The sequence below is a fragment of the Ascaphus truei genome, chromosome 4 (assembly GCF_040206685.1).
Source record: "Ascaphus truei isolate aAscTru1 chromosome 4, aAscTru1.hap1, whole genome shotgun sequence".
Taxonomy (NCBI): domain Eukaryota; kingdom Metazoa; phylum Chordata; class Amphibia; order Anura; family Ascaphidae; genus Ascaphus; species Ascaphus truei.
Window position 1 is genome coordinate 409,534,569 of NC_134486.1, and position 23,558 is coordinate 409,558,126.

Here is a 23,558-nt window from a genome sequence, read left to right on the forward strand (position 1 = left end):
GCAAACTGGGGGTCACGGGCGCTTGCAGAGGCCCTGCGCTCTTCCCCAAGGCATTTAAATTAAATGTCGGGGGATCACGTGAGGCCTCTGCACCTTCCCTTACCTGGTGTTCGGGGACGCATCACCATGGTAACGCAGCATCAAATGACGTCACGTGACTCCACGGCATCATTTGACTCCGGAGACAAGGTAAGGAGGGGGGCTCGAGCAGGGGGCGATGGGGGAGGGGACAGGCATGGGGGGGCGCAGCGGGGAAAGTTTGCGCACCCCTGATCTAATGTAACCAGGAGGAAGCTATTACATCGTTACATAGTTACATAGTTACATAGTAGATGAGGTTGAAAAAAGACATAGGTCCATCAAGTTCAACCTATGCTAAATTTAGACAACAGATACTTTATCCTATATCTATACTTACTTATTGATCCAGAGGAAGGCAAACACAAAACCCAGAGTCATATCATCCAATGATGTCTCATAAGGGGAAAAATAAATTCCTTCCTGACTCCAAGAATTGGCAATCGGTTTAATCCCTGGATCAACATCCTTCCCATGTATACTTATTTGGTATATCCCTGTATACCTTTCCTATCTAAAAAGATAGAAAATGGAAAAGCAAGGGGAGCGCAGATCAGTATAGTTACACCCGGGTACCTTTTGTGCACATACTATCTAAAAAGATGTCCAACCTTTTTATGAACAAATCTATTGTTTCTGCCATCACAGTCTCCAGGGGTAATGAATTCCACATTTTAACTGCCCTTACTGTAAAGAACCCTTTCCTTTGTTGCTGGTGAAATCTCCTTTCCTCCAACCTTAAGGGATGCCCCCGAGTCCTTAGTACTGCCCGTGGGATGAATAGTTCTTTTGAAAGCTCCTTGTATTGTCCCTGAATATATTTGTATATAGTTATCATATCCCCTCTTAGACACCACTTTTCTAATGTAAATAAATCTAATTTAGCTAGCCTCTCCTCATAAGTTAGATTGTCCATCCCCTTTATTAATTTGGTGGCTCTTCTCTGGACTCTCTCTAGTTCCATAATGTCTTTTCTTAGGATTGGTGCCCAAAATTGTACTCCATATTCAAGGTGTAGTTTTACTAATGCTTTGTAAAGGGGCATAATTATGTTTACTTCCCTTCAATCCATTGCCCGTTTGATGCAAGATAAGATCTTGTTTGCCTTTGCAGCTACTGCATGACTTTGGGCACTATTGCTAAGCCTGCTGTCTACAAGCACTCCTAAATCCTTCTCCATCAAGGATTCCCCCAATATATCTCCATTTCATTTGTAATTCGCCTTTTTATTCTTGTACCCCAAATGCATAACATTACATTTATCTGTATTAAACCTCATCTGCCATTTACCTGCCCACGTTTCCAGTCTCTCCAAGTCCTTCTGAAGAGAAATTACATCCTGCTCTGATTCTATTAACTTACACAATTTAGTATCATCAGCAAAGATGGAGACTTTGCTCCCGGTGCCAACCTCAAGGTCATTAATAAACAAGTTAAAAATCAGGGGTCCCAGTACCGATCCCTGAGGTACTCCACTCACGACTTTAGCCCAACCTGAAAAAGTTCCATTTATGACAACCCTCTGTTGTCTGTCCTTTAACCAGTTTTCAATCCAGGTGCATATATTATTACTGAGTCCAATTTTCTTTATTTTGTACACCAACCTCTTGTGTGAAACCGTATCAAAAGCCTTTGCAAAATCTAAGTCGACCACATCAACGGCATTACCCTGGTGTAAATTCCTACTTACCTCCTCAAAGAAACAAATAAGGTTAGTTTGGCAAGATCTATCCTTCATAAATCCATGCTGACTATTACTAATTATTTTGTTTTCCATTAGGTATTCCTGAATATTAAACCTTCAAGAAGTTTCCCCACTATTGAAGTCAGGCTTACAGGTCTGTAATTTCCCGGTTGTGATCTAGCTCCCTTTTTAAATATAGGCACCACATCTGCTTTACGCCAATCTTGTGGTACTGAGCCTGTGAAAATGGAGTCCTTGAATATTAAATATAATGGTTTGGCTATTACTGAGCTTAACTCCTTGAGAACTCTTGGATGTATGCCATCGGGGCCAGGTGCCTTATTTACTTTAATTTTTTCAAGTCGCTTATGAATTTCTTCCTCAGTTAACCAATTGGTCATTAATATGGAGGTTGTGGCTTCCTCCTGCGGCGCTACTATTGAACTTGATTCTTCCCTGGTAAACACAGAGGCAAAGAATTTGTTTAATACCTCAGCTTTTTCCTTATCTCCAATAATCGGCCGGCCCATCTCACACTGAAAGGGTCCTATATTTTCTTTTCTCATTTTTTTGTTATTAAGGTACTTAAAGAACATTTTAGAGTTGACCTTACTTTCTATTGCAATCCTTTTTTCATTATCCATTTTCGCTAATTTGATTGCCCTTTTGCAATTTTTGTTACATTCCTTATAATTCTACACAACATGGTGGTTGTCTGATATTAAAAAGTTTGTATTTCTCATTTAAATGCTTTACTGCTTCATAAACCCACGAAGATCGCTACAATGCCCACGGCAGAGTGTTAAAAATGCATTTATACATCAATATTAATATAGAAGTAAATGTAAAAAGATACTCTGATCCTAGAACAGTACAGCAAGCTCTGGTTCGCCTGATAATAGTATACTGTATATAGAAATATTACCATAATGCTCGGATATTTGTCAGACTTATAAATATTATTATAACCCTCTCTTCCTCTCTTGATTCTGCCTTGTTTTAAACTAGGGGGGCTTAACTCCAGCGTTCAAGCCCGCACCCCCTCTACCCTCCCCCCCCTCCTCCCCAACAGGTCAGGTTTTCAGGATATCCCAACTTCAGTACAGGTGGCTCAATCAGAGGTGCAGTTTCCGACTGAGCATCTAATTGAGCCACCTGTGCTGAAGCAGGGACTGAGTGAGCGGTCTGTGCTGAAGCAGGGACTGAGTGAGCTGTCTGTGCTGAAGCTGGGATATCCTGAAAACCTGACCTGTTAGGGGGGGGACTTGAGAACCGGAGTTGAGCCCCCCCCTGTGCTAAACTATATATTCTAGTATTTCTTTAGCCTAGCCGCTGTCAGTTCATCACAACGTATGTTTGGGTACAAACGGTACATGGCAAGAAGCTGCAAATAATTGGCATTAAAATGAAATCGCTCGCCCTAGCACCGTAGTTATAAATATGCACAATTTCTGTTCCCATAGCAACGCGTCCAACAAGAAAAATTCTCCTTCTACAAGTTTACCCCAAAAGTGGCTCTATAACCCCTCGGATAATAATAAGAAAGAGGCAAAGGATGCATATTCATGCTGAGGCAGGAGGCTACATTATCACCCTTTGGCTGCCAGGGAATGTATTGCTGAGCCAACTCAGGCAGGGAATGGGTTAAAAGTCCAGTATACTATATATAAAGTAAAGCATACTATATGTAAAAGTGTTTCCAACCCCCCACCCCCCCCAATCGCAGATAGGGGCCATTACGGGGGGTGTGGTGCATACGCAAGAGGGCTGAGTCGTCCGCGATGACTTGGAGACACAGGAACAGGCTTCTGGGGTCCATACCCCACATAATACTTAGCAGTGCAGCGCCTCCACCTGCTGTAGGCGCCAGGGAAATGGAGATGATCTCCCACCGTAGAACTTGTACCTCTCCCCCCAGTTAGATCACACACCAGGCCGGAGGTATAATAACAGGAACGGTTTATTACTACACACTCTGCAGTAACACAACAGGTACTCAGCAGTCTTCTGCTGGATACAGTCTCTTGGCTCAGTATCACTGAAGAAGGTCCCTGAACCGTCACTACAGGCCAAGGACACCCGCCGCCGTCCTAGCTCTTCCACACCTCCCTAGCGGGGGCAGGGGTATTGGTCCACACTCACTCTCCCCCGGAGGGAAGAGCCCATGGCTAGGCCTCAATCTCAGGCTCCGGAAGTGACGTTGGAGGTTCGTGACGGATGCGGAAGTGACCGGAGGCTTGGATGGTGAAGCGGTGAGATTGCGACTCACCACACTATACCACCAGTCTGCATACTTTGCCTGTTATCCAGTCACACACTGTAAGCATTCACTTGTGAGTCCTGTTTGTGATAAATGTCCTTTTTTAATTGATCGGCACTCTTGGCTCTGGCTCTCTGCTTTTGAGATCCACCAGAACCACTGCACATTATCATTCAGGGGCTTCACTGCCACTGTCTGGATCTCGGCTTCATTTTTCCTGCTCAAATGTGAGTAGGACTTTGCAGCCCCTTTTACACACATTTGTCACTGGTTTTTGCATTATTGCATATTATTACACATGTAAAAAAAAATTTTTTTACATGGCTTCTATCACCGCTCCCCTATGTTTTGGAGAAAAAAAGGTAGTAGAAGATACACAGTTTGCATATAGAAAAAAAACTGTTTGTAAATAATAAATACCATACATAGGGTATAAATGATATATGATATCAGACGGTACAACACACGGACGGAGTAGTGCAGTGAAGTTCATGAAATTGTATTGAGTCCCTTGCTTATATTCTTTTTAAACATTGTGAGTGGCCGTGATCCGTGCGTTTTGGCATCTATTAAAATTGTTTTGCAATATTACGCTATGGGAGCCGTGCTCTCTTTTCTTTTTGTTATATATATATACAGTGGTCGACAAATCACAAAAAAATCTACTCGCCACCTAGTACCAAACGTGTGCTGCTTGGGCCAATAGGAGCTCGCCACGATGTTAAATCCACTCGCCCGGGGCGAGCAAATGTATAGGTTTGTCGAACACTGTATATATATATACATATACAGTGTTCGACACACCTATACATCTGCACGCCCCGGGCGCGTGGATTTAACACCATTGGCCGCCGTATACCCCCGCTGGCCCCCTCAAACCTCCGATGTCTCCCACAAGCTCCCGATGTCGCCCGCAGCCCCCGATGACTCCAACATACCTCTGATGGTGTTTGACAGACACACACACACTCTCTGACAGACACACACACACACACACACTCTGACAGACACACACACACACACACACACACTCTGACAGACAGACACACACATACACACACACACACACACACACACTCTGACAGACACATACACACACACACACTCTGACAGACACACACAAACACACACACACACACTCTGACAGACACACACACTACCAGAATCGGCGCCGGGAGTCCCGCTCACCAGCAGAGGTATGTTGGAGTCATCGGGGGCTGCGGGCTACTTCGGGAGCTTGCGGGAGACATCGGAGGTTTGAGGGGGCCTGCGGGGGTTTGCGGCGGCTTGCGGGAGACATTGGAGGTTTGAGAGGGCCAGCGGGGGCATACGGCGGCCAATGGGGTTATGCGGGGGCCTGCGGCGGCAATTGAGGGTATGCGGCGACCATTGGGGTTATGAAGCGACCATTGGGGGTAAGCGGGGGGCATTGGGAGGTATGCGGGGGCCACTGGGGGTAAGCGGGGGGCATTGGGAGGTATGCGGGGGCCACTGGGGGTAAGCGGGGGGCATTGGGAGGTATGCGGGGGCCACTGGGGGTAAGCGGGGGGCATTGGGAGGTATGTGGGGGCCACTGGGGGTAAGCGGGGGGCATTGGGAGGTATGCGGGGGCCACTGGGGGTAAGCGGGGGGCATTGGGAGGTATGCGGGGGCCATTGGGGATATGCGGGGGCCATTGGGGATATGCGGGGGCCTGCGGAGGCACTCTCTGGCTGCTACGTGGAGGAGAAACGTGCTCAGAGAAGCGGGGGAGGAGGGAGGGCACTGCTTTTTTCCCCCTCCATCACGAACAGGGGAAATTAAACAGCAGCACGAGCAGGGAAAGATTAAAAAAAAAAACACGTGTGCTGCTTGGGCCAATAGGAGCTCGCCACGGTGTTAAATCCACTCGCCCAGGGCGTGCAGATGTATAGGTTTGTCGAACGCTGTATATATATATATATATATATGTAACGGTGTTTCCACCCCCCCAATCTCATATTGGCCCCTTACGTGAGGGAACTGCCCCATGTTACATGTACTACAGTGTGGTGCACCTGCTGGCTTACAGGACTCCTGAGTCTCCCGCTTGATGGTATAGGGAAATACATCAGGACTGGCTCGTGAGGTAATGCTGAGAACTACTCACTTCTGGTACAGTGCCTCCATCTCTTCCAGGTCCCCACGACAGCAGGGAGGAGTCTCTGAAAGAGAACCTCTGGGTGCAGCTTCTCCCTGAATGACTCCACTCTCAGGCAAGAAGGTTCTTTCAAATTGGACATTCTTTATTGTCATCTTGACTGGCAGACTGCCCATCATTGCGGCCGGTCTCTAGCCGCACATCATAAAGGTTGCCCACCTCAAGGAAGTCCCTGGACGCCACTCCTAGTCAGGGCCCTAGAAGCTGTCCTTGCTCTTCCCTTACTCCCTAATAGAGTAAGGGGAATAGTCTGCCCACCTCAACCCTAGGGGAGGGCCACAATCCTTGCCAGAGCCCTGGCACCGTCTTGGGTCAGACAGTCTCATTCAAGTGGGATGAGGCACTCACACACACTTCAACACACTACTGTAAATTCAGGAAGTGATGCATACTATATAGCTCCAGTAGGCACCACTCCTGTGTCACTGTAATAGGACACAGAGCATGATGTCACTTCCTTCACTACACAATACACATCACAGGGGATGAGGGCACACCTCATGATTACTCCTGGCAAACCTGCCCTTTTAACAGGGATTATTGCACAGGAGGAGAGAGGCATGTAACCCCAAAATTACACAGGGCTAAATCTATATATATATATATATAGATGAATATTACCAGATGATGGTCCAGTAAGGAGAGACAGCACACACGGAATGAGATTTCAAAGCAGTTTATTGCAGCACAAAAACCAACGTTTCGGTTCCTGCAAACGGAACCTTCCTCAGGGTTGTACAACCCTTCATTTGCAGGAACCGAAACATTGGTTTTTGTGTTGCAATACACTACTTTGAAATCTCATTCCGTGTGTGCTGTCTCTCCTTACTGGACCATCATCTGGTAATATTCATCTTTATTATCTTTTATGGGACATAGCATCTGGAGTCTATTCTATATATGTGTGTGCCGGCTGCTGTGACATTTTATCTATATATATATATATACAAATAACTTCACCGAGGGGTGCTCAACTCCAGTCCTCAAGCAACCCCAACAGGTCAGGTTTTCAGGATATCCCTGCTTCAGCACAGGGGGGTCAATCCGTCCCTGCTTCAGGACAGGTCGCTCAATCAGTCCTTTGACTGAGCCTCTGCTTGAGCCACCTGTGCTGAAGCAGGGCTGTCCTGAATACCTGACCTGTTGGGGTGGCTTGAGGACTGGAGTTGAGCACCCCTGACTTAGCCAAAAAAGCAATGATGTCTGGCTGTGAGTGTGCAGGAGGGAGGTTTGGGAAAGAGAGGGGTAACTTCAGCTCTTCACCCCTCCTTTGATTTTAACATAGAGGTGCTGAGCCACCCCCGATCCCGTTCTTGGATTTGGGAACGGTTGAACGGGGTCTCCTGACTTGCAGTTGGTTTATATGGCTGTTATTTTCTGCCAAGGTGCCATCCACAAGCAACACAAAACATGGCCCAGATATAGCCAATCTTAGTGTTCTGTGTGCCGAGGGAACCCGCGCCTACCCCCCACCAGCGCCAAATTCTCTGTGGGGGTCCCAGTCGCAGAACAGACCCCAGCCTTTACTCTACCAGGAGGCGGCCCTCGGGACAAGACGTCTGGCTACATCTGTATGGCGTGTGTGAGCCAGTCCTGAGACACCCAGTGAACGCTTCTCCAGGCTCCTGAGTTACCGTATCCATCACCTATCCGCAGGGCCCTCTCATGGACTGCAGCGCTATAGGACATTTGGTCGTGGCCATTTTGCCACGAGCAAATCACCGCGGGCGTTTAGCCGCCACTCATCTCACAGCCGGGACATCTCTCCAGCCTCCCCTGGCCGATAATTGTGCCAGAAAGCTGCTCTTATAGCCACTGTAAAAGTCGCTGCCATGACATTGAGTGATGCGGAACGCACAGCATTGTGGGACATGACATTTACAGACACAACTGTGAGACCAGAAGAGGGGTTGCACCCGCTCAACCTAGTGTGACCGCAAGGATCACTTTATCAGACTGGTGCAATAGGGCAAGGAGACTAATCGAAACACAGAGAACACTGTATGATGCAAAGACACGGTGCATACAGATAAGGCCCTATTGATGCACTCAAAGTCTGAAGGGTAGGTCACCCTAGTAAACAGCAGCAACACAGGAATAATCTGAACCAAGCCAAAAATATGGTATAAAGTGAATGCTTTATTAAAGTGGTTAAAAAATGGTACCAGAATAAATAGTGAACTGAATGAACTAAATACAGTAAGTGCTGGTGGGGTAAGTAACCAAATAGTTCATCCAAAACAATTGGAAAACTACACCTGAGCACTATATGTATCAGATAGCATACAATCAATGCCAGTGGTATGGGACAGTGAAGGCTAACTGAGTTTAGATGACGTCACTGGAGCACTGGATATAGTATATACATCCACTAGAGGCAATTAAATGTGTGTGAGCTCTGTCTCACTGTGAACCATTCACCAGTGATATGATAGTAGGTGCAACAGTAGCAGTAGTAATCATTAATAGCATACATAAATATTATTACAGCTGACATGCAATGACCGATGGCACAATGGTAGTGTGAGCCCCACAAAACCTGTCCCTGTTAGTTGGTAACTACACATAGGGATAGAAATGAGGGAAAGGGATACCCTGCACACCAATATATGTTAACCCTGTGAGGAGAGAACAATACTGCAGGATCGTGTAACCCAATAGCTCTGACCCTCAATAACATACCCCTACAGCACACGGGGGGGAGAGGGGAGGGTTGGAGGACAGAAAAGAGGGAAAGATGGCCCTGTTAACTTATCTGTGCTGGCCCTGGGTACACGATCCTGCCGGTCAACCTGTGGGGATGCCTCGTGGAGTGCGCAGCTGAAGAGAACTCTGCTAGAAGCTGCTGGCGTCCATGCTGGAAAGCGCGACGTGTGACGTCATCACGTCCTTAGAGGACGTCAGCAGCTGCTAGCAGAGCTCACCGCGCCCACGCCAGAGTTCTCTTCAGCTGCGCACTCCACGAGGCATCCCCACAGGTTGACCGGCAGGATCGTGTACCCAGGGCCAGCACAGATAAGTTAACAGGGCCATCTTTCCCTCTTTTCTGTCCTCCAACCCTCCCCTCTCCCCCCCGTGTGCTGTAGGGGTATGTTATTGAGGGTCAGAGCTAGTGGGTTACACGATCCTGCAGTATTGTTTTCTCCTCACAGGGTTAACATACATTGGTGTGTAGGGTATCCCTTTCCCTCATTTCTATCCCTATGTGTAGTTACCAACTAACAGGGACAGGTTTTGTGGGGCTCACACTACCATTGTGCCATCGGTCATTGCATGTCAGCTGTAATAATATTTATGTGTGCTATTAAGGATTACTACTGCTACTGTTGCACCTTCTATCATATCACTGGTGAATGGTTCACAGTGAGACAGAGCTCACACACATTTAATTGCCTCTAGTGGATGTATATACTATATCCAGTGCTCCAGTGACGTCATCTAAACTCAGTTAGCCTTCACTGTCCCATACCACTGGCATTGATTGTATGCTATCTGATACATATAGTGCTCAGGTGTAGTTTTCCAATTGTTTTGGATTAACTATTTGGTTACTTACCCCACCAGCACTTACTGTATTTAGTTCATTCAGTTCACTATTTATTCAGGTACCATTTTTTAACCACTTTAATAAAGCATTCACTTTATACCATATTTTTGGCTTGGTTCAGATTATTCCTGTGTTGCTGCTGTTTACTAGGGTGACCTACCCTTCAGACTTTGAGTGCATCAATAGGGCCTTATCTGTATGCACTGTGTCTTTGCATCATACAGTGTTCTCTGTGTTACAACTGTGAGACACAATGCTGTGCGGGTGCCACCAAACGTCTGATCGTGGCAAAGCCAATTTCGGCAGGTTCACACATTTCTACATACGACCCTCGTCATGTACAATTTCTTGGTTCCCATTGGCGATCTGGCGGCCAGACACACTAAATGGTCTTTCCTGTTGTGTTTGCGTTTCAGACTAGTGTCACCATCGAGCTCAGATACCAGACTATGGATGGGACGGTGGGAGCTTGGAATGATGGAGAGTTTTTGGACAATCCAAACCTGAGATCTGAAGGTGATGGTACTTACCACTTTGAAACAGAAAGTCTGCTATCCGGACACAGCCAAACGTCAGCGGTGTCCCCTGGAAGGTCCCGCCACAGCCTGCACTCTGGGGAAAGAACGTTCCGAAGGTAATTGATTTAGCTATCTTCTGTTCCTCTATGTTCATTCACTTGAACGTTTTGTTCTGCAATTAACTCTTTCTCTGTCAGGGGGCAGCCAAGAGATCGACAAAAAGACATCCAAAAGTGAAGTCCCATTTATTTGATCCACAAAAAATGTTTTTCTTTCTTTTACATAATTCCTGTTCTTCTCTTTTTTTCTACTTGATCACATGACTCATTGTGAAATTCTCCAGTAGTTCTGGGGGGGTTTTATTTGGGGGGGGGGGAGTATTTTAAATTAAATGGGTATTTATTGTATGTGCATTTTGGAAGAGCTGGTTTATAATTCTACTCTACTTTCAAACTGATCTAGAATTGATTTCCTCCTGCGAACAGGAATTTCTAACTGGCCTGTAGTAAAGTCTATATTCAGTTATTGTGATATGTGATATTTGAAATTGGGGTTTCAAGGACTGTATTTAAAAAGTCATTAAACATACCAAAATGAAACTTAAAAAAGTAAATAAAGCATTCTGGGCCATATTGACTATTTACTGTACACGCCTCAAGACACCTCCATGTGCCAGTAAGTGTCATATGCAATAACATTGCTTAGTAAACATGGGCCTATATATCCGAGTTCTTTGATAATGGTAACTGATATTAACACATGCCTTAAAGCGGCAATCCAAGCTTTAGTAGGGGCTACCAGTAGCTGTTCCGGCATGCTAGCTTAGGATCACGTAATGGCCACTTTCAAAGCTCCTGCGTCCTTCTGGCCAATAGGAAACTGTGACGTCATCCAGTGCGGCTTCCTATTGGCCCACGTGACGGGGGAGCTTTAAACTTGCAGAAGATACCGGTAAACCCTTCAGAGGTCTGTACCTCTGGAAGCTGGGGGTCCCTGGAGCTGAAATGAATGAGCTTGGATTTGTCCTTTAAAAGAGCAATCCTGACAAAAGTTTAAACTGACTTTTTTTTACATAACTGGAAGGGGTCCTCTGGAGTTTAACTGCTCCTCTTTCAGCTCAGGGCAGCCCCCAGTTCCCGAGAGGCTTACCAGTGAAAGTACCAGTATTTCCTCATGCAGAATTCAATATGGCCGCCAGTATTTTCCAATAAGAACCAATTAAGTCCTTAGCCCGCTGATCCTGTGAGATTAGGCAGCCATCTTGTTTCTGGGACCACAGAGTCCTCAGGACTGACAGCGGGGCAGCTCAGCTCCAGAGGACCGAACGGTTACAGTGATGTAAATACAAAATCAGTAACAAAAAAGGGGCCAGGCGGTATTGCTGCTTTGAAAGATATTTTCATTTTAAGATATAACATGATGCTGTAGATGCTAGTAAGGTGAGACAATCCGTGTGTTTATTTACTGTACGTGTTCCCACCCAGTATCTTAATAAAAGCTTTTAAACCTAAGTAGGATACTTAATAGACTTGAGTTGGAGAAGTACGTGAGAGATGTGTGTGCACTGCGGAATACTTACTGCCTTTAACCCCTTCAGGGACAGAGCGTTTGCAGTGCTTTTTGACTCCCTGTGTCACGGAAGCAGCTAAATGTGACTTCAACTACAGGCCCATATTGAGTAAGCGCTGATATTCCACGCGATATCGTCCAGTGACTAAAGGCATCTTATATAATAGCACTGCTTAGTCATATGGGCCCATGATTGTTATCGATACAAATCTGTACACACCAATGTATAAAGTCATTAACAAAGTGCAGGGTATTTGTGCCAAGGACACGACAATGGGAATGATGACATTAACAGGCGCAGTGTCACCTCGTGCCCGTTTGTGTCAGTGTATCAAGGCGCTTTCAGTTGAACTGAGGGTATTGTGAGTGATTGGGGGAGAATTCGCTCAGCACAGTATTATAACGGTGCAGTTTCCTCTCTAACTTAAACTCGCCGGGTCTAAATTGTAGAGTGGACTGCTAATTTAAATCACTCCTTTTCCTATTGTTTTATGTCTGAAGTGCTTATTCCCATTTTTATCACAAATTTTTTATTGCACTTTTCTCGTTTGGGGTACAGAAAAAAGAGACAGGAGAAAATCATATTAACATAACATAATATACTTGAATAATACAACACACAAAAATACACAGACATTGGGAGGGGATTAGATATATATATAGTCTGCCCACTCCCCCTGCCCTGCACATCCCCTTTGTGGCCGGGGAGCCCCATCATGGGGGAGGAGGCAGGAGTAACTACTCTGCCAAAAACTCATTTAATATAACAGGGGGGAAGACATAAGGTGGTGGGGGGGGGGAAGGTTGTCTCGCCATCATCTTTCGACTCAGCCAACTGTCCAGAGATAGGAATCCTCCCGTTGGTGTGTAGGGTCTGGAAGTCGTCCAGCTCTAAACCCAACCAACGCCTCTTTAGTTCCTATCCTCAGTACGCGCTGATGACGCTGTGCGTGACCTCCTGGAGAAGCACGTAGTGCGAAACGCGTAGAGGTGACGACAGGTCATTCTGCGCGTGTTCCTGACGGGCTGAGACGGCGCCAGCAAGAAGCCCAGGCGGTGGTTCCATCTCTGCGGTGACGTGATCCGGATCTCTATACGTCTGCCGCGGACCCGCCTTTGGCTTCAGTGTGAGTCTCCGTCTCCCCCTGCCAGTCATAGGTAGTTGTTTTACTATATTTTAGTTAATTCAGGATCAATCGTTCTGTTTTATTTATTTAACACTATCTTTTCGATTTTTTTATTGTGTGTTATGCTGTCAATGGATTTAGAGTAATTAGAGTATATCCAAAGGTTCATGTTCATTGTAATTGAACCTAGCTGTGTGACTTTCCTAAGTCAGATAGTCCTTAAAACAAAGTCTTTAGGTTACCGTGATATACCTGCAAAAGTCCTAGTATTCAATTCGGCACGAGTTACCAGACGCCACCGCTGTATCCGCTCCGGAGCTGCTGAAATCCCTTGACCGGGAGATAGTACCAAATGCCCTGGTACTGTACTCTGTTCGGCTTGTAGTTGCAAGCTACAAGTATTCTGAGAACTTGGCCCTGAAAAGTGGGACTTAGTAAAATTCTCGCCTTGAAAGCTATGACGTTGTCTCACTGACATTTCTCACAGAGCATCTTTGAATTTACCGCTGCTGTCTTGGCGCTTAGAATCTGAGGTCCGGATTGGCTGCTGGGTTTCTTATAGTACTGTATTTCAGATTCATTCATGAAATTTTCCAGCCAATCCGAGCCTGGGAACTTTCCAACCAGCCAATCAGACGATTGCCAGTCTTTCCAAGCCGGTCAGCGGTTTCTTCAGAATGTGACAGGGGCAAGCGTGATTTTGTCACCTCCAGCCCACTGTCACTCAGAAGCCACCCGCTGGGCTGGTTGCCTCCATGTCTAGGGAGGTGACTACTTGCCAGGGTGGCCGTATTCATCCCCGGACGGTGGCAATCAAGCGAGCCATCCTGTCCAGATGGCTTGTTCACACTTTGGCAAGTTCTGTGGCTTTCAAGTACGGACCCTGGTAGACCTAGCGGCACCCGACTTTGGTAGCCCACTAGCCCCCACCAGGATACCGTCTTTGAAAGTCCCAGCTTATAGCAGACACAGTGTATTAAAGCATAATACCTATCAAATATACCCTTTAATAAAATATACTTTACACTGCACTTTGGCTAAAATGTCTAAGGTTTATTGGTGTTAGATATAGAATGGGACCCTTTACTTGTTACTCCCACTAGCCATATACCCAACACTCTGCAAAACCTGACTAACATTTTAATCAAAAACCTTGCAGCTTTATACCTAGCTGGAGTACCCCCTGAACCCCTATACCAGGGTCAGGGTGACCTGGGCATCAACTGGGCACCCACCATTATACTAGAGACCACTGTACCATTCTGGGGATACCTTGATCCACTATGCCCCTTTTACCTTTCTGGTCTGTGCTGAAGCAGGGACTCCTGGCAGTGAGCTGCAAGAAAGTTTTCAGGGTAGCTCTTTGACCGGAGCATTGTGCTTCAATATATCCGAGAATCTTACCTGATTCCCGGCTACATTTTTGGGGTATCCAGTAACTTTGGAACCCCGCTACATAGCCACAATCTGAAAAGACTTTCTCCGCAAAGCCCACCCTGAAACTCATAGCCTAGCAATCTCTGCTTGCTGGCACTCCTGGAAAGGCAAAAACACAAAAATTCTTTATTGTCGCATATTTTCATACAATGCATAGCAGTACATACACGACAGCCAGGTCCAAGAGCTGACACTCTAGGACCCCAAAACATGACTCAGGAGCAACCAAGTGAGCTTGACCTTTATTAGTGAGCCTGGTTACCCCCTCACCATCACAATGACCTCATGTATCCTTTTTTATCGTTATCGTGGAAGGAGCTTCTGTATTTTTCCAGACCGCCGCTATTGCGCATCTGGCGGCTGTGAGAATGTGGTAGACAAGCTTGCGTTGATGGTGGTTCAGTGATTCGATTGGTCTGGACAAGAAAAATGCCAATGGATCCAGAGCTATCCTGATCTCCAACATCTCTTCAAGCCAATATTTTATATAAAGGACCACAATTTTGCTATTTTTGGATATGTCCACCAATTTGATTTTTGATGCTATCGGTTTCGTTGTTGCTCTGGATTTTTCTTTCTTCGTTGTTTACTCCAATACTGCAGTCCAACAGGCACACGTTCGAGGGGGTTGCTGCAGATCTTCACCGCTGTCACGAGCAAGACGCGGCACATACTTCTGCTACGGCCATCATCAACACTACCGAATTGGAGGTTCAAGCAGGATGTAAGACCACTTCGCCTTACCTCCAGGACCTGACATAAAGTGCTAGAGCCACAAACTCCGGATCATACATCCCACCACGGCACGCAAGTACCAAAGATAAGACTCTTTTCCAGCGCACTCCTGAGCGCACGACAGTAGACACTCAATGTTGCAGTTAGTTAGTCTTTGTATATGTTGCAAAGTGATTAAGGTTGTTGTTTGGAAACCCCCACCTTCTAGAAGGTGCTTAGTGAGGTCACTAAGTAGAGATACCTTGTAGAAATGTAACCTTTCTCCTAGTAGTCATAGTGACTAGTGATGTCACTATGGGGTAAATACCATAAGATGGGGATGGAAGATTCCAGATCAGATGTTAATGGTCCCAGAGTGAGGCGAAGTGGTCTCATCAGTAAGATTAATTTCTTTAATTAAGGGTAAGAACTTCATTTTTTGTTTTCTACTTAGGGAAAGTATCCCAGTGTATGGGCCTGTTGCAGGGTACATGCAACCACACACGCGGGTTCTCTTGATAAGGCTTCTTTATTGAGCCTTAAAAAATATACAGCACACAAAAACAAAATAGCTTCTCTTCAGCATACAAAAACAAAATAGCTTCTCTTCAGCAGACAAAAACAAAATAGCTTCTCTTCAGCATAGAAAACAAGGCAGCTTCTCTTCAGCATGCAGGACACAGACAGTTCATCACACATGTACTTTGAAAACAGACCTTATAGCAGTAATCTCTTCAGTATTTCAGTCCTGTCTCCTGACCAGCTAGCCTGCATGTGTGTACAGCCTGGGGTTTTTAAAACACCTTGATTATGCAGCTGGGGTCAGACTAATTAAGCAGCCCTTCTCAACTGAAACTTAACCTCGTCACTGCTGCACTGCAAGCCTAAACATAGTTTTGCCAGGTATATGGCTGGTGACGTTCCTTCACCCTGTCACAGGGCCCTATAGATATATTCTTGAACCGGCCACCTGCCACAGTAGAATAGTGAGTACCTTGTTACAGGTTCTCATTAAGAAGACCTGGAGGAGATGCTGGGGAGTTACTGGGGGTAGGTCCCTTAGTTCTGTTCCCTGTAATAAGGTGGAATACTTGGGAAATAGATTGCCCCTGCTCATATCTCTCATGGTTGAGGAATACCTGTTCATACAGTATGTATCTAATCTGCAACAAGAAGCTTCCCTCTGTATGAAAACCGCTCCTATTCCTATTGGACTGTTCAAATAAAGTTAGAGAAAGTTGCTGGTGCCCCTTTTAATTCTTGCTGTAAGGGATCGGGGGACACGCGCCTTACAGCGGGTCCCCGTCACCCCGGCTCCCAGTACTGCCGCTTGTCCCAAGCCCCCTCCCCGTCAGCTCCTTACCCGCTCCGGTCGGACGCCACGCCGCTCCTCTGCGGCACACGCTGCCTCCGCCCACACGCTGAGGGGCACGCGCGCGTGGGAGAGTTACAGGGCGAGTGCACACCCGTCCTCTTCTACACTCTCCTGCAGCCTTGGCTCCACCTCCCAGCAGCTGGAGGCTTTTCCCACTAGGGAACACTACACCAGGCATCCTAACCTATCCCTAGGACCGCTCAGTCAAGCCCCCGCTCCGCCTCTTGCTCCCATTGGTTCCCCGGCATTTATAGTTCCTGTCTGCCCTCTCCTTCCTCGCTCTGCATAGTTCCTGTGGCTCTTGTTGTACGGAGGTCTATGCCTGGCTCTCTTTTGTTGCAGCTCACGCTCCAGTCCCTGCCCTCGTTTGATACCCTTGGATTTGATCTCGGCTCTCGTTAGACTTCGTGTACCTCGCTACTCCCTGGACTCGGCTTTGGACCTCACTACGCTGCTCTCTCCTGCCCCTGACCTACGGCTTTCGGATCTTTACCCTCGGACCTCTGGCACCCCGGACGCGGCAAGTATCAGGCTAACCCTTTCTCACCAAGCCCGGCAACGCATCAGACCACACTCCGGGCACACCCTCACTGCTGTGGGTGTGTGTTATACCCTTACCCACCTCAGTATTGGGGACTGGCCAGGTCTGCGGGCAGTCAAGCGTTACACTCACCATACCAGCCCTGCACAGACCATCAGCCAATGAGAATTAAGGCAAAAGAATGGCTGAGCATCACCTGCAACACTATAGAGACATTGTGACGCTTTTGTGTGGCTCCTCTTCTGTTGGCCGAGGGAAGAGGTGTTACATGTGTATAGATGTAGCAAAGCTTAGTGTCCTCGGTGCCGCTGCCATGCTCGGTCACGCGACACCGCCAGACGATTTTGGTATAATCACAGCCAGTCTGTAACCGGTATGTATTGAAAATCTGTGAGCTTTGTTCCTGTGTCTTTTTGGTGCTTGAAACATCTATTAAAAGACGCCCAATGGGTCCTTGACTGATGGAGCCACCTGTGCTGAAGCAGGGATATCCTGGAAACCTGACTTGTTGGTGGCCCTTGAGGACTAGAGTTGGCCACTCCTCATGTCGGGGGTATGATACGGAAGCATGGATCCCCCACAGCGTGACCTAGGCAGACACCGTCTCCGGCACCGTGGACTTTGGCTTTTTTGGACCATGGCCCAAAGACAATGAGTCTGGATACATCTATAGGTAAAAGTAGCAACTCGGAACCAAAGTTACGTTTAGTAAAATGTATATGCAGCTCTATAACAAAAAGGACAGCTTTTCTACATCACTAATTCTCTCTTTCTGCTGGCTATTTATGCATCCGTACGTTAACAGATGGTATTATAACTGCAGGGAACAATACATTATTTTTTAGCATTTATTGAGCTTCCAAGCATATTATCTACAAACTGCACAGCTGCTGGACCACTGTCTATGAAAATGAAGTTTTCATGTATTATTTTCTAAACCTGCACAGAGGGTGATTCATTTTTCCAAAATTTGATTCTACCTTTTGGGAAAACCGCCTGCAAACAAACTCCAATTATTCAATCAAACAAGGCGTCCGCTCCGCTGTCTCCGCTCAGCGGCTTGCCAGTGTGTGTCTCTGCACGAGGAGATCAGAAGAAAGGCCGCGTCTGATAAGGGAATATAATTCTGAAGCCAGAGTTTTAATAAACTCACCCCTGGCTAATACATTGCAGCACACAAAGCAGATTGTCCCGGCGTCTGTGCCCGCAGCGGGGGAAGAAATACTAAAAACTCATTCAACTCTGCGGTTAATCTCTTTGGACCTCACTTTAAAAAGGATTATGCCATGTTTAGTCTTAAAACAGGGAGGGAGAGAGTCTTTATTAAACATATTAAATACATCCCTTTTTTTCATAAATAAATGAAGCAGTACCGATAGGAAGGGCAATGCAGGGGTACGCTGGGTATGCAAATAAAGGAGTACAGGTTCTCTTTATCCCCCCTCAAACTTCAGCCAGCCCTCAATGCATGAGACCAGGGGGGCTCAAGGCCGGGTCTCAAGTCCCAAACAACAGGTCAGGTTTTCAGGATCACCCAGCGTCAGCACAGGTGGCTCAAACAGTGGTTCAGTCTTTGACTGGGCTACCTGTGCTGAAGCAGGGATATCCTTAAAACCTGACCTGTTGGTGGCCCTTGAGGACTGGAACTGGCCTCCCCTCACCTGTGTGAAAGTGTAATCCTAAAACCCGGTGCGGCCAACGGGCAGCTGGAGAGATTGGAGAACCGCTGATCCAATGCATTATTCATTTTAAGAAGACTATGCAAACATGTGACTTTTGATCCTCGTCAATGCTTTGTAGATTTTTTTTTACTAGAACATGAAATATTTAACATACGTGCTCTTCGTCATGTAAGTTAAAGACATACAATAAAAAACACAGTACATTTCAAGACAACAAAAAGGTGTCTCAGTTGGCAGAATTAAAAAATTAAAATTAAAAAATGCAATATATAAGTTACCTAGGCTGCAATCTATTTTGGGGGGACCATCACGACTAAAAAGAAAAGGGGCGCTGAAAGACTTTAGTGGTAATCACGGACACACGGACACACACGGACACACGGACACACACGGACACACGGACACACACGTCCAAGTCATAGATTGGACATTAAGATCCCACACATGTCCTATTCAGACGGCTGCTTTCAAACCTTCCATGGTGCTAGATGTCTGCAGCGCACTTGCATGGAAGTAAACGTATCAGCATCCAGACCTAGCTCACGCTTGCAGAAAGACTCAGGCTGAGGCCATAGAGGGTTGAGGCGATCCGAGCCGCGCTGACGCTGAAATCTGCACAATTTCATGCCCATGCAGGCGAGCCAGCGGGCGCGATCGGAGGCGGGGGGAGACTGAGGGAGGCGGGGGGAGACTGAGGGAGGCGGGGCAGTGACGTCACTGGGCCAATCGCCCGCGACGCACCGACGTCGACGTCACGGCGCCGTGACGTTGACGCAGCTCCGCGTTGATTGGATGTTTTCAGCCGACAGCGCTCTGAAAAACAGCTTGGCGCTCGGCTGAAAACTCCAGCGCCTCAGCACGCCTGCGGACGCCTCGCGTGAGCCCCCTCTCAAGGCATCCTCATTGAGTATGCAGGGGCTCAGCGCGGAGCGTCCGCACGGCTCAGCACGGCCTGTCCGTCTATGGACTCGGCCTCAGAGTGAGCCCTGGCTGGGTACATTTGCAGCTTTATGCAACTGGTGGCAGATGGACAGCACATTTCCTGTGCGCCTGTCCCCGGTCAGGTGCAGGGCTGCATCTGGGCAATCGTTTGATTGTGTAGATTTGAAAAGCTGCCCACCTGAAGGTTTAGGGTCCTGTTTAACATACTCGGGTGTTTTTTTTCGCAAAAAAACTAATGGGGTAAAAAAAAGCTGAAGCCCACTTTACCCTGTTCAGTAAAGAGAGGAAAGGCAGACGCAGTATCTTCAGGCAAAACGCCTGAGCTGTCTTTGGCTGAATTGAAAACCGGCACGAAAATTACTTTTTTGTGCTATTTAAAATAAACGCTGCCATTGTTTTTCTTTCTAGTCCAGGGTGTCAACCCGGACAATTCAGAAATCTGCCATATCAGACGGTCTGGACTACTCGTAATAAAAAAGCAAATACACACAGAAATACACAATATTATCTACCACTTCGTGACCATAGTGGTCATGGATTCCAAGGGGTATCCAAAAGCCAAGATGGCCAAGATGACGACCAAAAGTAAGATGGTTGAGATGGAATATCGAAATGTATTGCAGCAACGTGGATAAGAGAGGCTTCCGACTGCAGTACCTAGGAGAGCATTGGGGCGACCTTCACCCAGACGTGGATCGGCAGTGGCTGAAGAGGAGGAGAGTTAGGCAAGCACGAAAGATCTGAAGCACTACACTTGTTGCGGTTTTCTGTTTGTTGCCAAGTTTGAACCTCGGAGCTACATTGTGAGCCGAGATTTTTTTTTTTAATTATTATTTCCAGTAGAAGGGAGGGAAAAATGGCCGTTTAGTCCCCCAACAGGAAGTCACGACACTGTCTCCCGATGACACGGGGGCTTTCTATTAGCCCCCGCCCCGCCAATCATATTGGAGATTCGGAATGGCTTTTCTCAGGAAACCCTGGTTCAAAGAAGTTAAAAAATAAAAAGAATAAGATAGGTACCGAGCACCACGGACTGTGGCTTTAAGCGTGGAAGGCTCGCCCCTATGGAACGCGGCTTTCCATGTGGAAGGCTCGCCCCTATGGAACGCGGCTTTAAGCGTGGAAGGCTCGCCCCTATGGAACGTGGCTTTAAGCGTGGAAGGCTCGCCCCTATGGAACGCGGCTTTCCGTGTGGAAGGCTCGCCCCTATAGAACGCGGCTTTCCGTGTGGAAGGCTCGCCCCTATGGAACGCGGCTTTCCGTGTGGAAGGCTCGCCCCTATGGAACGCGGCTTTAAGCGTGGAAGGCTCGCCCCTATGGAACGCGGCTTTAAGCGTGGAAGGCTCGCCCCTATGGAACGCGGCTTTCCGTGTGGAAGGCTCGCCCCTATAGAACGCGGCTTTCCGTGTGGAAGGCTCGCCCCTATGGAACGCGGCTTTAAGCGTGGAAGGCTCGCCCCTATGGAACGCGGCTTTCCGTGTGGAAGGCTCGCCCCTATGGAACGCGGCTTTAAGCGTGGAAGGCTCGCCCCTATGGAACGCGGCTTTAAGCGTGGAAGGCTCGCCCCTATGGAACGCGGCTTTCCGTGTGGAAGGCTCACCCCTATAGAACGCGGCTTTCCGTGTGGAAGGCTCGCCCCTATGGAACGCGGCTTTAAGCGTGGAAGGCTCGCCCCTATGGAACGCGGCTTTCCGTGTGGAAGGCTCGCCCCTATGGAACGCGGCTTTAAGCGTGGAAGGCTCGCCCCTATGGAACGCGGCTTTCCGTGTGGAAGGCTCGCCCCTATGGAACGCGGCTTTAAGCGTGGAAGGCTCGCCCCTATGGAACGCGGCTTTAAGCGTGGAAGGCTCGCCCCTATGGAACGCGGCTTTCCGTGTGGAAGGCTCGCCCCTATAGAACGCGGCTTTCCGTGTGGAAGGCTCGCCCCTATGGAACGCGGCTTTCCGTGTGGAAGGCTCGCCCCTATGGAACGCGGCTTTAAGCGTGGAAGGCTCGCCCCTATGGAACGTGGCTTTAAGCGTGGAAGGCTCGCCCCTATGGAACGCGGCTTTCCGTGTGGAAGGCTCGCCCCTATGGAACGCGGCTTTCCGTGTGGAAGGCTCGCCCCTATGGAACGCGGCTTTAAGCGTGGAAGGCTCGCCCCTATGGAACGCGGCTTTAAGCGTGGAAGGCTCGCCCCTATGGAACGCGGCTTTCCGTGTGGAAGGCTCGCCCCTATAGAACGCGGCTTTCCGTGTGGAAGGCTCGCCCCTATGGAACGCGGCTTTAAGCGTGGAAGGCTCGCCCCTATGGAACGCGGCTTTCCGTGTGGAAGGCTCGCCCCTATGGAACGCGGCTTTAAGCGTGGAAGGCTCGCCCCTATGGAACGCGGCTTTAAGCGTGGAAGGCTCGCCCCTATGGAACGCGGCTTTCCGTGTGGAAGGCTCGCCCCTATAGAACGCGGCTTTCCGTGTGGAAGGCTCGCCCCTATGGAACGCGGCTTTAAGCGTGGAAGGCTCGCCCCTATGGAACGCGGCTTTCCGTGTGGAAGGCTCGCCCCTATGGAACGCGGCTTTCCGTGTGGAAGGCTCGCCCCTATGGAACGCGGCTTTCCGTGTGGAAGGCTCGCCCCTATGGAACGCGGCTTTCCGTGTGGAAGGCTCGCCCCTATGGAACGCGGCTTTCCGTGTGGAAGGCTCGCCCCTATGGAACGCGGCTTTCCGTGTGGAAGGCTCGCCCCTATGGAACGCGGCTTTCCGTGTGGAAGGCTCGCCCCTATGGAACGCGGCTTTAAGCGTGGAAGGCTCGCCCCTATGGAACGCGGCTTTCCGTGTGGAAGGCTCGCCCCTATAGAACGCGGCTTTCCGTGTGGAAGGCTCGCCCCTATGGAACGCGGCTTTAAGCGTGGAAGGCTCGCCCCTATGGAACGCGGCTTTCCGCGTGGAAGGCTCGCCCCTATGGAACGCGGCTTTCCGTGTGGAAGGCTCGCCCCTATGGAACGCGGCTTTCCGTGTGGAAGGCTCGCCCCTATGGAACGCGGCTTTCCGTGTGGAAGGCTCGCCCCTATGGAACGCGGCTTTCCGTGTGGAAGGCTCGCCCCTATGGAACGCGGCTTTCCGTGTGGAAGGCTCGCCCCTATGGAACGCGGCTTTCCGTGTGGAAGGCTCGCCCCTATGGAACGCGGCTTTCCGTGTGGAAGGCTCGCCCCTATGGAACGCGGCTTTCCGTGTGGAAGGCTCGCCCCTATGGAACGCGGCTTTAAGCGTGGAAGGCTCGCCCCTATGGAACGCGGCTTTCCGCGTGGAAGGCTCGCCCCTATGGAACGCGGCTTTCCGTGTGGAAGGCTCGCCCCTATGGAACGCGGCTTTCCGTGTGGAAGGCTCGCCCCTATGGAACGCGGCTTTCCGTGTGGAAGGCTCGCCCCTATGGAACGCGGCTTTCCGTGTGGAAGGCTCGCCCCTATGGAACGCGGCTTTCCGTGTGGAAGGCTCGCCCCTATGGAACGCGGCTTTCCGTGTGGAAGGCTCGCCCCTATGGAACGCGGCTTTCCGTGTGGAAGGCTCGCCCCTATGGAACGCGGCTTTCCGTGTGGAAGGCTCGCCCCTATGGAACGCGGCTTTCCGTGTGGAAGGCTCGCCCCTATGGAACGCGGCTTTCCGTGTGGAAGGCTCGCCCCTATGGAACGCGGCTTTCCGTGTGGAAGGCTCGCCCCTATGGAACGCGGCTTTCCGTGTGGAAGGCTCGCCCCTATGGAACGCGGCTTTCCGTGTGGAAGGCTCGCCCCTATGGAACGCGGCTTTCCGTGTGGAAGGCTCGCCCCTATGGAACGCGGCTTTCCGTGTGGAAGGCTCGCCCCTATGGAACGCGGCTTTCCGTGTGGAAGGCTCGCCCCTATTGAACGCGGCTTTCCGTGTGGAAGGCTCGCC

At 48.7% G+C, this 23,558-nt stretch overlaps 1 protein-coding gene across 11 annotated transcripts in view; it reads left to right on the forward strand.

Annotated features, from left to right (window-relative positions):
- Positions 1 to 23,558, forward strand: part of OTOF (otoferlin) — a 398,008-nt gene that overhangs the window by 195,146 nt on the left and 179,304 nt on the right. For all 11 annotated transcript variants that reach the window (XM_075598737.1, XM_075598748.1, XM_075598742.1 and 8 more), the window contains exon 5: positions 10,165 to 10,382. In XM_075598737.1, coding sequence (XP_075454852.1) covers positions 10,165 to 10,382 — 218 coding nt within the window. The remainder of the gene's footprint in view (positions 1 to 10,164; positions 10,383 to 23,558) is intronic.